Here is a 14,612-nt window from a genome sequence, read left to right as displayed (position 1 = left end):
TTTTACTGTATAGTATCTTCACGTTTTGTCGCCCTAGCTCTGTTCCAGTCTTTAGCTCCATTGTTTCATTCCTCCTCGCCTCTGTCACTTCTCCGGACCACGGACCTCCTCTACCCGGCTCCTTCTCCACCACGCAGGTCGATGCACAGTCTCCTACTAACTGTATGTACAAACTCTGTTCTTCCTCAGTACTTTCCACCACAACCAGCCCAGGAGAGAGTCCCAGTGCCCGCAGCCCGGTCTTCTCCTCATCATTCAGCCACTGACTGTTATTCACCTTCTGCAGCTCGACACCCGGTCCCACTTCTACCTGGTTATTCATTTCCTTGTTATATTTCAGTGTAATTAAACTTAGCACTGCTTGCACTGAAGTCAGCCACCTGGGTCCGTCATATTTTTGTGACTCGCTCACCCCTGTGTTCGAGCCGATCTAATACCAGTGAGAAATTTTAGTTGTAGACCACTTTTCACTTGAGTCATGTGTGGATTCATTTAGTCACCAAATTTTCACACCACTTGTATTAATGCAGTGAAAATGTTTTTGATTCACAGAAGCGCCCTCATCAGTGCTTGGGACAATGATTTCAATGTGTGCCATCGATGACTCCAACATGTCAAAAGAAACCGGTGATTTGCTTATTAGTGGATGGTTTTTAGTCACTTAATCCAGTGGTGTGGAAATAAATGAATCGGAGCAGTATCAGTGGTGCTGTAAGAGCAGTCAAGGTCTCATTTACTACACCCAGAACTGTCAGGTCTGACAGGCTCACATCACCACTACCAAAGCATCTGCTTTGTAAATAAAAGGTATAAATCTGTAATGACTGTGGTTTCAGTCTAAACAGCATGTTTGTTCTTTTTGGTGGCACAGTTACATCTTGCACAAAATCTGTCACAAAAACTATTCAATTTTTGGCCACAAACTTTTAATGAGCTCGCTGTCATTTAGTGCAAGTAAAACCTCTCTCCTCCAGAGGAGTCTGGGTGCTTGTGTCTGTCTCAATGCCACCTCAACTAGTTAGGACACCCCTGGAGTTCTCCATTTTGGTGGCAATTGAGTGATTTCCTAACAGAGGAATGTTGATAAATTGCTCATACTTCTAAAAGTACTGTAGGACCAATAATCTGTCATTCTGAGAGTTTATTGCCAGTTAGGAGTGATTTCCTACTCTGAGATGCTTGATAAATGCAGACCCTGAAGTATACTTGATGGTGTAAATCTATTACTGGTCTGTGGCTCAGGGGTAGAGCCAGTTCACCTTTCATCACAGCATTGACGGTTTGATTCCCGTTCTCCCCAGTTCACGTGTTGAAGTGTCCTTGGGCAAGACACTGAACCCCAAGTTCCTCCTAGTGGCCAGGCCAGCACCTTGTATAGCAGCTTTGCTACTGTGAATGAATTGATTTGTGAAGCACTTTGTCCAGGTAAGGAAGAAAAGTGCTGTATTAGTCCAGTCCATTTACCATTTTGAGAAAAAAAGCTTTGCACAGCATGAGGTTATTTTACAGTAGTGCATTTCAATTATTGTACTCTCATTCAGTATAGACCGCTTTTAATTGACAAACCAGGGCACTTCAAATAGATCAACCGAGAAAGAACATTTCATCTTTATTGAAGCTTACAGATTTGCTTGTTGGATACTTGGGATTAAAGACAGTGAAAGAAAGCACTGTACAGTGAGGTGATGGGTTACCTTGATATTCCTGTAAGAACTATGCTGGAAGAAAATGTTAACCTTCCCACACCGTAGCTCAACTGATTCTCACCTTGATAACCAGATCAAATGTGCGGTACAGTTCTCTGGAAATGGGCTTTAGTAGCAGCAGCTCTGCTGTGCTTCTGTTCAAGATGAAATATTCTGCATAGGGCTTGGGATTGCCTGAGAGAGAGAGAAGGCAACAGAAACATTACCAGAGGAAAAACCAAAATAGACAATGGAATGTGTGAGAGAGACATCAGTAAATTGTTTTACAAGTCAGTATATTGTATGTTTGTCTTGTGAATGTCTAGGGGGAGTATTAAAGAGAGACAAGGTTAATGCCCTTAGTTTTTGCAGCTCTCCACAAGTGGGGATGTATACACACATACTGTATACCGAATACTGCATTGCTCAGTGGGGAAATCTAGTTCTTGTGAGAACAGCAGCAAAACAGGTACATGTGCACAATCACATTTCGAGTGTGTACTGTGTGTGTTGCATCTTTATGGCTAGCACTGATCTGACTGGCTACTCCTGGGGAATGGTGCAGTTGGAGACACTGAGTCCCCCTATGCTATGGGCGTCAGAGTGCCTACCTTCCACTTAATGTACAGACATGGCTAAAACAGTCAGTATCCTTACATCTCACTGAAACTATTCTGTACTTCCTGAAAAGTGAAATTAGATGTTCTTTGTAGGCTGTTGGTCTGCCATAGAGGGGAAACAAAGAAGCTGTGATGAGATGAATTCTTGTTTATTCTACAAAGAAATGTCTGTACAAAAGTACTGGTACCTCTTTTCTAGTAATATTTAAAGCAGACTCTTTTCAATTTTGTGATCAGTCTATTTAAATGGAGAAAAGTACTTATTGTGCACATCTCACTAAACATGGGCCAAAAAAAAAAAAAATCCCAAGGATACACAGAGCTACAAAATAAGCTCCAAGCAGCGTGACGTTCCTGTGTCACTAAGACCAAGTGTAAGGTCCATAGCCAACCTTCCTGGATGTGGCCACAAGAGAAGAACTGAGCTCAGAGTGAACAGGAGGATAGTTTGAATGGTGGAAACTATATAGCTTTCAGAATAAAAGTGGTTTGGAAGGCCTTTGTAAAGAGAAGCAAGAAAAAAAAAGACAAACTGATAATATATACTGTATGTTAACAAGGGAGAATAATGATTGGACTAAATGAGAGCTTTGAGAAGTCACATCAGCTCTAGGTTCACAGAAATAAAAAAAAGAAGCTTTCAAAGAAAAAACTAGTCCCACTGTGAAACAGATGATTAAAAGTATTCTGGCACAAAACATGATGTACTGCCCCACATCAGAGCTCTGGATCAGTCACCTCCAGCAACAAATGACCCAGTCATACTAATTTTTTTCAGTGGAAGGGCAACAACACTTAGCCATGTCTGCATGCCCTGTGCTCAGACATCCAGGTGTGACACCAGAATACAACTCAAATGGCAAAAAGGCTTCTCCAGGAACTTTTGTCTGAATGGTGTAGCATGGTATAATCTGAACAGACAGTACCTCAAATCCACAGCCAGTGGATTTTATTCAACTTGTACAAAAATGATAAAAACCTAAAAAAATGTCCATGGGGGTGTTTATGGCCACATCGATCCTACTCAGTTTGTTCCAGTTTTATTCCTACTGCATATTATGCAATAAATGGTTAAACTGTAAAAGGTGACAGCATTTACACCATAATGCATTTCAAGAAAAATGAAATCCTTTTACTAAAAATAAGAAGCAATGACACAGCATTGATAAACTGCTGCAATCTGACATCTCCCACTTAATGTATAATGGAGCAGTCTGTGTGTAGTATTGCATTACTTTGTAGCAGTCTGTCACTTGCACATGATCTAATAAAGGTAAATACAGCAGACAGCTGTGCATAATGGCACTACGCTCTAGCATGGCACTTCTCAGATCAGAGGCTAAAGCTTTATTAACATATGTGTCCTGCTGCCTTCCTACCTGTGCACCATGTGTTCGGCACGTGGCACCAAAATACCCCACAGATGGCCAAAGCAAAATTTCAAGGTCAGAAAATTGTGAGAATAGTGCTGGAGCACTGTAGGCACTGGCTGTGGCAATAGCATAAACATGACCATCAAATGCTATTTATTCATTTACTTATTTTTGACTCTTTTTCTGATGCTGGCTCTCAGTGCTTACTCAGATTAGTTTGGGAAAGACTGTGTCATGTCCCATCAGTAATTTTTTACAGAGTATGTGCATCCTCAGCAGTAAAAAGCAAGTGTTTAATTTTACAATCTCAAACACAGTGGTGGAAGTCACTTGCAACTTGGCATTAATAGGCAGAAAATTCAATTCGGGAAACATCTTATCCTTGAAAACTGGCAGTAAGTACTCTGTTAACAATTACTTTACATTATTGCTTGGCTGAGATAATCTTGCACCTAAACATTTAATCGCCTTCCTCAAAAGCCTTATAATGCTGTTTCAACAGTTAGACAAGATTTGGGTCTGTGAAGCGTTTTTCCAATTTGGGTCAGTTTCATTATTTTCATTATTTCATTTCATATTTCATTATTTTATTTTTCCTTTGAGGTTCTAAAATTAATCAAATGAAGTAAAACCAGGTATATGAGAGGAGACTGTGCCATGTCCCTGTGTCCACTGGAATTTGGGATACATGGATAAAAATCATCCATTATGGTAGCCTACATGTACTTTTTAACATACCGATGAGGATGGAGTATAGAATCCCTGGCCTGTCAGAGGGAGGTTGTATGTTCCTGTCTTGGTCCACAGCTTGTATGGGTGGAGTCACATTGAGAGGATTCACCTCATGCTGGAAACAAAAACCACAGACAGCACTAAAGTTCAGTATCACAACTACAACCTAGAAATCTGAGAAAACAGTATAAAACACATTAGAACTCTAGGCAAAATATGATACAGTAATAAAATCACTTTGCATTGTCTCATTTCATTTTGAGAATTAAAAAAAAATCAAAATAAGCATACTTGAACTTGGAGAACACTTAACGTCCACCAAATATTTAGCTTTACATCACAACATACTATAAATCATGTCAGATCTTTCAACCCAGCCTAGTTTACCTGGACATTTGTAACAAATACAGCTACTAGTTAAAGCACCCGCTTAATAATAATAAATAATAATAATAAATTTGTTTATATAGTGCTTTACAACACCCAAGGGTGCTCAAAGTGCTTCATAGCAAAACATAAAAATAAAAGTTGGTTTGGGTGTCATCTTACCACACCCTGGTAAGATGGCGCCACTGTTCATGGCTTGCCATTTGTTGTGTCTCGTATCATTTGATACCTGTTTTGTGTCGCCAGCTCTAGTATATGATCGCTTGACACGTTTGGAAAAATAGCTTAAAGAAAAGCTTTAACTGTGCTATTGATGTAACAGCTACAACATGCAAAACAGTTAAACCTGAGAATAGGAAAACCAGTTGTTGGCAAAAACACAGTAGTATACACTGAATAACAAAGTACACATAATGCTCACACAAAATTGTGTATGTTCACTACATAAAAGAAGCAAAACTACACAGGAAGAACAGTCGCCACATTAAGGAAAAAACAAGGATATTTTATTGTTCATATATGGTACCTGATTGTCTATATAAATTGTCTGTATACACTACATAGTCACACTTTGAGCCTGCAAGTGTTGATCCACATCAGTGTGTGAGTATGGGCAGGCTATAATGTTGACTTATAATAGTGCATTATGCTGAGGTGTGTAATATGAAGACCCCTTAATGGGAGAAACATGTCTATAGGATAAAAATCTATACTCGCTGAAGCTATAAAACATCAAGCCAAGCACAAACGCTGCATGTATTCCCAAATGTGCACAGATGTAGGAGTGAACACACCACACATACACACTGTACACTATAGTATGCGCATACACCTGCTATGCTACAGCACTTTAGAATTGCACCTGTCATGCAGCACTTAAAACCTACTAGCCATTACAGAGCTATATCTTCTGCTGCCTGTCACTGAGAAAGAAAGGCAAGCAAAACGAAGTTATGGTGAGTAATGATGTGGTGTAAATATGTGGAAAGGGAGATTAATCTGCCAACAGCTGAGGGTAAACAAGGAGTAGAGAAAGAGGTAAATGCGCCAAAGAAAGGGGAAGTCAAAGACAGGCAGGTCACAGAATCTAATACTACAATGAATATATTTCTTCTGTGGTATGAAAAGACAGGGATAATAATACAGAAATGTGATATGAAAGTCATGATCGTCCATCCCATGAAGAGTTTGACCTCAGTGTTTCAGAAAGCTTAAACAACAGAATATCCAGGCTCAGCATTTATCAAGCAGAGTAGTTTCTGAGAAAAGCAGCTGGCTTTTAAATGGGGCTGTATACAGTATACACACTGCACTTCAGTCATAAAGTTCTCATTAGGCTTTAATGAAAGTTTGCTTACAAGTTTTGTTCTTACTTCGCATACTCCAGCAGTAAATGCATTACTTTAATATAATGTTTGCATACCTTATGGCTATTTAAAATAAGAGGAGGCTCAAAGAACATCTTGATCAAATGAGTGGTGTTATCACTGGCTGTGGAAGAACTGTATTGTACAAAATGACTACTGTGGCTTATTTGAATTAACTGCTAACAATTATCTGTCAATTTATCTGCATATTTTCTTGATTAATTGTTAGGTCAAAATATTCTAAAATATTTTAAAGGATAAGGCCAGTCATTTTCTATATTAAGTATTTTTAGCAGCCCCCATACAGAGACTAAACCAACAATGAATTGCCTCTATGCACAATTAAGGTCTATCAATGCCAATGTCAATGCTCAATCAGCATCTGTGCAAAAAAAACAAAACAAACAAAAAAAAAAAACTGCTGCACTGAGTTACATTTCTTCATTAACAAACATCAGACCTGAGTGTGATGAGCTAGTGGAGTGCAACCAAAGAGCTCACAGAAAATCTTGCATATGCGCAGTTGACTACAACTCGTATCAAGTTGAGGACATTATGGCTGCATGGAGACTTTGGGACATCATAGTCAGGCATGGTGTTTCGTCACAACAAAATGTGTCAGGACTGATAGATATGGGGGGGAGTAGAAGCAATTCTTTGTAGGTTTTAGTCTCTGTATGAAAATTGCTGAAAATGTTCTGATTATAGAAAATGACCAGCCTTATCCTTTGAACCAGAATTACTGCTCTGTGGTTGTATACCTCATCCAACCAGTCAAATTCACGGGTATGGGACGGAAGTGAGGTCACTGACCTTTGACCACCACAGCTTAAACAGTATATCTTTGAATCCAAGCAGACACTTTGAAGAAGTTCCCTCAAGAAAGTCATAAGAATCATGTGGACAACTGGAAAATCAAAAATACCCTTGACAGTTTCCATTATACAGTCAGTTGTGTTCATTTATGTACACCTAGCTGAAACTAATACACTCTACACAAAGCAACAGCCCTGTTGTCATCAGATTGGACTCCTTTATTTTGCATATATATTTTTATCTATGAGATAAACAAAATAAACACCTGTCAGTATGGAAATTCAACTCAACAGCAGCACCAACTACATCTTTCAAAATCATACAGATGCATTAACACCTCAAGGAAAAATAGTCTTGGAAAATAATTAACCCAGAAGTGGATCACAATGACAGTACTCTTTAATTTATATGCACATGAAAAGTAGTGGCAACCACTGCACAAATTAGCCTTAAGAAACTCTGAGGTCTGTTCACAGTCAGCACACACACACCATACTGACCATCGCCCTTTGGCTAAACATCAAGTCTGAATAATACCCTCTGGGAAGTTCTTTCCCTGGCTCATATTCACCGATTTTCCAATAGCAATACTTGTTTCTTTAGACAGGAGAAAAACATGTTTTCCTCAAAATGTTTCCTGGCTATTTTGTGCCAAAACTAAACAAACAAGGCCTCAGTGAAAAGGAAACATACCTGACCACACATAGAACTTCTGTAAATCACAATTTCTTCAACAAAAACTGAAACCTTCATGAAGGGAGATTTTATTACAGCATTGTTGTATTAGACTGCATTAGTCTTAGCCAGGTGTATCTAAACAGCTGTCAGCATTAAAGTTTATATACAGAGTCCCACAGACAGGTAAAACCCAAAACAACCAAGTTTTTGAGCATAGACAGAAACAAAGAGTGTCAAATATTCACATTTGATAAACAAGTGCTTTAAGGAACTGGGGTTACTAGCAGGAGAAGGCAAACTGTGTGAGATCAGTAACCCACACTTACCAATCCCAGGGATTCATAAACCAGACAACTCAAAGGGAGGTTGATAAAACTAATCCTAATTAATGACTGACTTACTGTCAGAAACATACAGGCAGAATCAAACACTGCAGAACCATCATCCAAGGCACCAGCAACCTGTATTAAGCGGTCAAGACTGATTCAGACACTACAACAACCAATCAACACCACCTGGTGAGAGTGTGTGTGTTGGGTGGCCTTAATATATTGCTGGGGACTAATGAGCAAATGAGCAGCAGCTGTAGAGACAGGTGGCTGATCCTGAGAGCAGCAAGGAGATCAATGGGGGAGGGGGCCCTGAAGGCATCGGGTGGTCAGCTGAGGCTTTGTAGAAAGCCATGCATCGCAAGTCGATATCTATGGCGCAACAGAGATACAGTACTTCCCTATCACATAAAAAAAAAAAAACAGATGGCTATTTCCAACACACAGTATGCTACAGAGCTGCAAAGCTGAAGCTGCTGTTGAAAGCTGCAACAAAAGGTTATGGCCTAAAGTGGTGTAGCCTTTGGCTTTGTTCACCTTTATGCAAACTGTAGACAATCAAATGCCAGTGTGACTTATTGACAAACTAAATGATTTGTCAGGCCTTGGGACACTTGTTTACTGCAGTGTTCAGTATCTGCTTTTCCCATACAGCTATAAATTTCTGAGTTGCAGAGGCAGCAATGTTTTTGAAGTGTGTGTATCAACATGTCCTGACAGCCAACTCCTTGGTATAAATGACCAGCATCTTAGAGTGCATGTGTGAGGGAGAAAGACACACACACAGCATAGTTATGTTGGCTCTAAGGCTCTGAGGTTGTCATATCTTATCAGCCTGATTAGGGCTCAAACTATTACAGTGCCTTGACTCTGCTCCTCGTTCATTCCTCTCCTCACTTCACCTCCTCGTCTTTCTTATACTCCAGCAGCAACAGCAGCTCTCTGCTGTCCTTTCCACCCTTCTCATCATTTGTCTGCATGGCTTTTTGTTATTCATTGTCTTCTGGCTTAGTCTATTTTTCCAATAACAACAGTGTGAAGGGAACAAACAGGAACTCTGAGTGTAAACTACATTTACTATGGTGGGGTTTATTCAAGCAGAGCTTATCAGGGAACCAGTGTTGGGTGGTTTCAAAGTCTAGTCTGAGTCAATCACACAGGGCTACTGAGAGACAGCTGCTTTGAAGAGAAGAGGATGCATTCAGGCAAACCTAATGGGAGAGATCATACTGTTGGCATAAACACATCTTTATTTATATTACCTGAAATATTTTGTTTAAATACATGAATATTTAAGAAAAAAGCTTCAGGGTTTCTGTAGTACATTTCACACTTGGTATACTATTCCTCTGGTGCTGAAGTGTAGAAGTGGAAGGTAACTAAGTACCTTTACCCACCAAGTACTGTACTTAAGTACAATTCTAAGGTATCAGTATCTGTTTTCATTTTGTGCTACTTCATACTTCGACTTTACTACATTTCGGTGGCAAATATACCTTTTAATCCACTACATGATAACTTTGACACCTTTACTTTTCAGAACCAGATTAATACAAAAATTACAGTATAATTATAAGGCTTTGTTGATCTCTGGTGGAAAAGCCACAAGTCACCCAGCTGCAGTATAGAAGCTTGTTAAAACTAGCTCCCTCTTTACCAGCTGTAACAATAATGTGATGAACACAATAATGCATCAGTATTATAAGTCAAAAATATGATATACATTAATGTTAAATGTGCCATTCTGCTTAATGAGTACTTTTACTTTTAGCACTTTATGTATGGTTTGATGCTATTACTTTTTACTTAACCCTTTTCAAGTAAATGCAGGGCTTTTACTTGAAACAGAGTATTTTTACACTGTTGCGGTGCTACGTTTACTTAAACAAGGAATCTGAGTACTCCTCCCTTGCTGCACATTAACTAATATTGTCAAAAACACAGCCCCCTTATTCATTAAAATGAATAAGGGGGCTTATCAGCACAGGGTTTCTGTTGTGAACTTGTAGTCTCCAAGATAAATTTGGCATAACCTTGACGGCATCAATAGGTCTATTAACACAGAGTTCAGAAAGTATATTTGCACATTTTGTGCTGTGGATTTAATTTGAATTTATTAAAATGAGTCAACACTTCATAAGCCATAATGTCAAGGAAAAAAACTGCTTTTAGAAATGTTTGCAAATGTATTAAAAATGAGCATCTTCCATTCACAAAAATATTCAGACCCTTTGCTGTGACACTGCAGACTGTGGCCAGGTGTTTTGTGATTCCTTGTGATGTGTACAAAACGTGGCTGGAGTGCACCTGTGGCAAATTAATCTGACTAGACCTAGTTTAGAAAGGCACAACACCTGCATATGTCATTTTCCACAATTCACACTGCATGTCAGGACAAAAACCAAGCCATTAAATCCTAGGAACTCCCTGTAGACCTCTGTGAAAAATCTGTGGTCAGACATAGATCAGGGCAAGGCTATAAAACAATTTCTAAAGCTCCAAGTGTTCCCAGGAGCACAGTGGCTTCAATAATTATGAAGACATTTGGTACCACCTGTTCAGTCAAACAGAGTAATCAGGCAAAAGGGGCTTTGGTCAGGGAGCTGACCAAGAACTCAACGGTCATGCTAACAGAGCTTCAGAAGTCCACTGAGTGAAGCTGCCGGAAGGACAACAACATTCATTTTGTGTTTTTCCTGCTGTGACATGTCAACATATCTGAAGAGGTCTGTTAGGTTTCCTAAGTAGGAGCTGTAATCTGACACATGCACAGGTCCCGGCTCCTCTAGTGAACAGAGATCAGCAAGATCAGCAATAGCCAATAAAAGCTGAGTTTCCACAAAGGAGAAGCACAACAACCCCAGCTTGACTGTATGGCTCCCTTTTTATTGCTGTGAAGTAAGATCATAAATACTGAAATCAGTGAGGCATCTGGAGTCAGCAGCAGCCGTGTATTGGGAGCAAATTGACAAGCGAAAAACAAAATTTCTCTTTGATTGAACGTGGTTCATGCATCTTTTCAGATTCAAAACCCTGCCTTTATCTCTCTTTTTTATTTCCCATTTGACATCTCCCCGCCACCACCCAACCCCCACAACCTGCCACCCACTCAATCGTAAACCCCGTCCTTGTCTGCGTATACTTGCTCCTTCTCAAAACCGTGAGATGTAAAGTTGATTTACTCTCGTTATTCCTGGCCGTGTCTCTCTTGGCTGGGGAAAAAAGCACGTACGGATGTATGTCTGTGAGTGAGGACAGACACACGAGAGAGAGAAAGGCATGTGAAGGGAGAGAAAGGGTTCCCCTCAGTGTGTTTGAAGTAAACTGACCATTATCTGTGCATGTGTTAGTAGTCTGTGTGTGCACGTGTGACAAAGGTCAGAGTATAAACAAAGACATGAAGTAGACAATGTCCAGTCAGGCATGACTGCTCTACTGCCTTGACACCGTTTCGGGTCTGTGTGTATATGAGTGTGTGTGGACGGGAACGTTAAGGCATGAATGCACTGCTAGCTTGTCACCATCAGGTGTGTGTGCGTGTGTGTTAAGGGATGAATGGCCTGCTGACTTGTCAGAGTTGAGAATTTTGCCTACAGCAACTTTGTCTCATTTACAAAGAGGTACTGTACAGAAGTCACTCTGGATAACACCATCAGCTAAATGCCCAAGGTACAATGCAAAACGATACAGCCAGTCACGTAAGCATAAAAACATACCACTGTGTTGCAGACTCACTTTTAGAACACATGTAAGATTCACAGTATTATATGTCAGTGACACCTTTTCTCCAGGGTCATTAAATACACCAACTCTCCTGGATTGTTAACAGAAAGTATAACTTTTTTCCTAAAATAAATATGGTTTGAATACAATCATTTATATTATATAACTGTTCAAATTGTATAGCTTTGCAGCCCACAGTATGCGACTAGTAACAGCTTCTTTTCATTAAAATGTTGTTGTTTCAGACTAATTGCTTGTAAAATCGTATTGTTTCTGCAAGAGGTCAGATATAGAACAGAAGTGGGCGATTTTAGCACATGTTCTTATTGCTTAGCAGTGGCACAGGTTTCAAATGTCAAGATGAATAAATATGTGTACTGTATTTTCACCTTTTACTACATGAGTGATGCAATAATGGATGACAATGGTTTGAAAAAGCAGATATCAGCAGTATTGAGCAAGTTCACACTTCAAAAGAGCTCGAACGTCACTTCACCACATTACAGTGAACTAGTTCAGGTTGCTTTCTTCTTTTTAATCTTTATAAATGAGCTGCTCTGAGCAGTAGAAAACATTTTTCAGTAGAGCCTCTCTGACACATCAACCTGCAGACCCCAGCCACTGCCGCTCATATACTTAATCTAAGCTTAAAATGACAGACATTGCCAAAACAATCATGTCACAAGAGTGCACTAAATAAAAGTGCTGTAGAAATACACCAATGCGCATATTTGGATTACATACATACAAATATATTACAGAATGTCACGTGTGTACATAACAGGGGTACACTTACTGGCTCTGTCATCTCCAGTACACTAGCTTTATACGTGATCGGGCTACAGTCACGGGTCATTCCCACTAGCGTACATGGTAGAAACATGGGACCCAAGTCATCACCGTCCAATACATCCACAGTCAGCGTGGTGGTGGCAGTGCGCCGCTCGCTCAGGTTGGGAGCTCGATCCTAGAAAGAGAGAAAGGCAGCGTTTAAAAAAAGATTTTTAGATGATAGATGACACTGTACTTTCTTATTTGCATTTTCATATTTGGATATTTGAATATCTTTGTCCTCATGGCTTGAATAAAAAGTGTCTATAACGTAGGCCTACTGAATATTTTCAACAAAGCTGCAGGGAATTTTCACTACCTTCAAAGCCTAGTGTCTACTTAACTTACCATCAAGATATCTATTTATTCCTCATCAAGGGCAAGTTGACAGATTTCTAATCCATTTATAACAGTTTTGGCATCGCACGGCCCCTCACAGACTGTGCGTGCATGATGAAGAGAAAGTCAAATTATAAAGTTTGAATTACAAATTGAACAGCAGCAGTGCAGTGTTGAATCAGCGGCCGACTCTTGTCTGTGGCTATTCAGTGAATGAATGCTCAAAGAAGCAATGTTAGCACTGTAGCTGTAGAGCACCATTTGTGACCGTGGCATGTACATGTGCATCTTCACTGATACTTTCCTGAGCTCACAGGTGTCTGCCCAGGTTAAAAACATCTTTTTCAAGGGAGTTTAAATCCAATATTTTCACAGACTGCGTCTAGCCTTTTAACAACAGCAATAGCTACTATGCACAGCTACATATGACTGCACCGTTTTCTTCTTTGCTATGTCCACCAGTACATTCTGCAGAAATACTGGATTTATTGTTTCACTAAGGAGGAATGGGTTCCCATCTTGAGCATTTCTGTAAAACCTGGGGGTTTATCATTAGCCAACTAAACTAGACAGCTGAGACAGCAAATCTAAATGCTTCTGTTGTGTTAGCTTTAAGCTTTCAGATCAAATAAAACTGAAAAGGCAAAGAATAAAAAAATATAGGCAGGTCATCTCATTTTATCTGAATGCCCAGTACACCTGATGGCCTATCACTTTTTTCACATTTTATTCAGAAACATACTGTAAATGGAATCCCAGTGCTGCATTCCAGTGCAAATGTTTGTACTGTGTTAAAGTACAAAATAAAGACAAGCAAAAAGTTATGATATTGACACAGAATGAAAACTGGATTGATTTTAATCAGATAAAGACCTTCAGGAGACCTAAAGCTGTACAACAGGGTTTCAGTACTAGTATTGTACTGATGCAAGGGCCACAAAAAACGCAGGCCTAGTCAGATGCTAAGTAAAGAATCTCATTTTATTTCTGCCTATGCATGAATGCACAACCACAGCTTTGTGGATACATTTTAAAATTCAGTACTACTGTCTGCTTGTTAATTTGCTTTTGGTGAAGTAGCCGCCATCCACTGACAAAGGGAGCTGCTCAGCAAATTCACAGGAAACACTTAACAGGCCTGTTCATCTGTATGGTCAATAATACTCCTGCAGTTTCTGTTTTTATTTCAGTTTATAAGATATTCACATGGATGGATTACTGAAAGGGCCTATTGGGCACAGGTCTAGGGGCCCAAGGGATAAAGGGGGCCCCTGGACTAGTGCCTCTGTATGAATGAACTGTTAATCAACCACAAAAAGATGCAGAATGAGCACAAGGACATGCAAGAAAAAAAACCCATACAAAGAGAAGTAAAACACTAAAAAACACAAAGTCACTAAAAATTTTTACAAATCTAAAATGACCAAAAGGAGCCACAAAATAAATACAAAGAAGTGGGCAATGACCATAATTAAATACAGATGATTTGATTTGATTTGATTTGATTTGATTTATTCTTTCAAGCATGTAAAGACAGTTGATATATCAACACACATAATTTTACACATATCCAACAAATGCTAATCCAATATCAATTTGCTTATACCTAGTACATGCTTGAATGGAGTAGGAAGAAGTCAGACTTATCCAGTCCTACCCCATGACATCATCTTACCATCATTGGTTTACAAGCAGTATCTCTACATAAATAATTATCTTCTACACCACACAA

The 14,612-nt window shown here is 39.5% G+C and overlaps 1 protein-coding gene across 1 annotated transcript in view; it reads right to left on the bottom strand.

Moving 5' to 3' along the window:
• LOC109962900 (protocadherin-15-like) overlaps positions 1-14,612 on the bottom strand; it is a 153,740-nt gene that overhangs the window by 86,698 nt on the left and 52,430 nt on the right. The window contains exons 9-11 of the mRNA XM_020605022.1: positions 12,507-12,677; positions 4,417-4,525; positions 1,768-1,880 (exon numbers count right to left, since the gene is read on the bottom strand). Of these exons, the coding sequence (XP_020460678.1) occupies positions 1,768-1,880; positions 4,417-4,525; positions 12,507-12,677 (393 nt within the window). The remainder of the gene's footprint in view (positions 1-1,767; positions 1,881-4,416; positions 4,526-12,506; positions 12,678-14,612) is intronic.

Source organism: Monopterus albus, unplaced genomic scaffold, assembly GCF_001952655.1.
Source record: "Monopterus albus unplaced genomic scaffold, M_albus_1.0 scaffold69.1, whole genome shotgun sequence".
Classification (NCBI taxonomy): Eukaryota; Metazoa; Chordata; class Actinopteri; order Synbranchiformes; family Synbranchidae; genus Monopterus; species Monopterus albus.
Note: the sequence above shows the minus strand (reverse complement) of the source record. Positions and strands in the feature narration are given on the sequence as shown.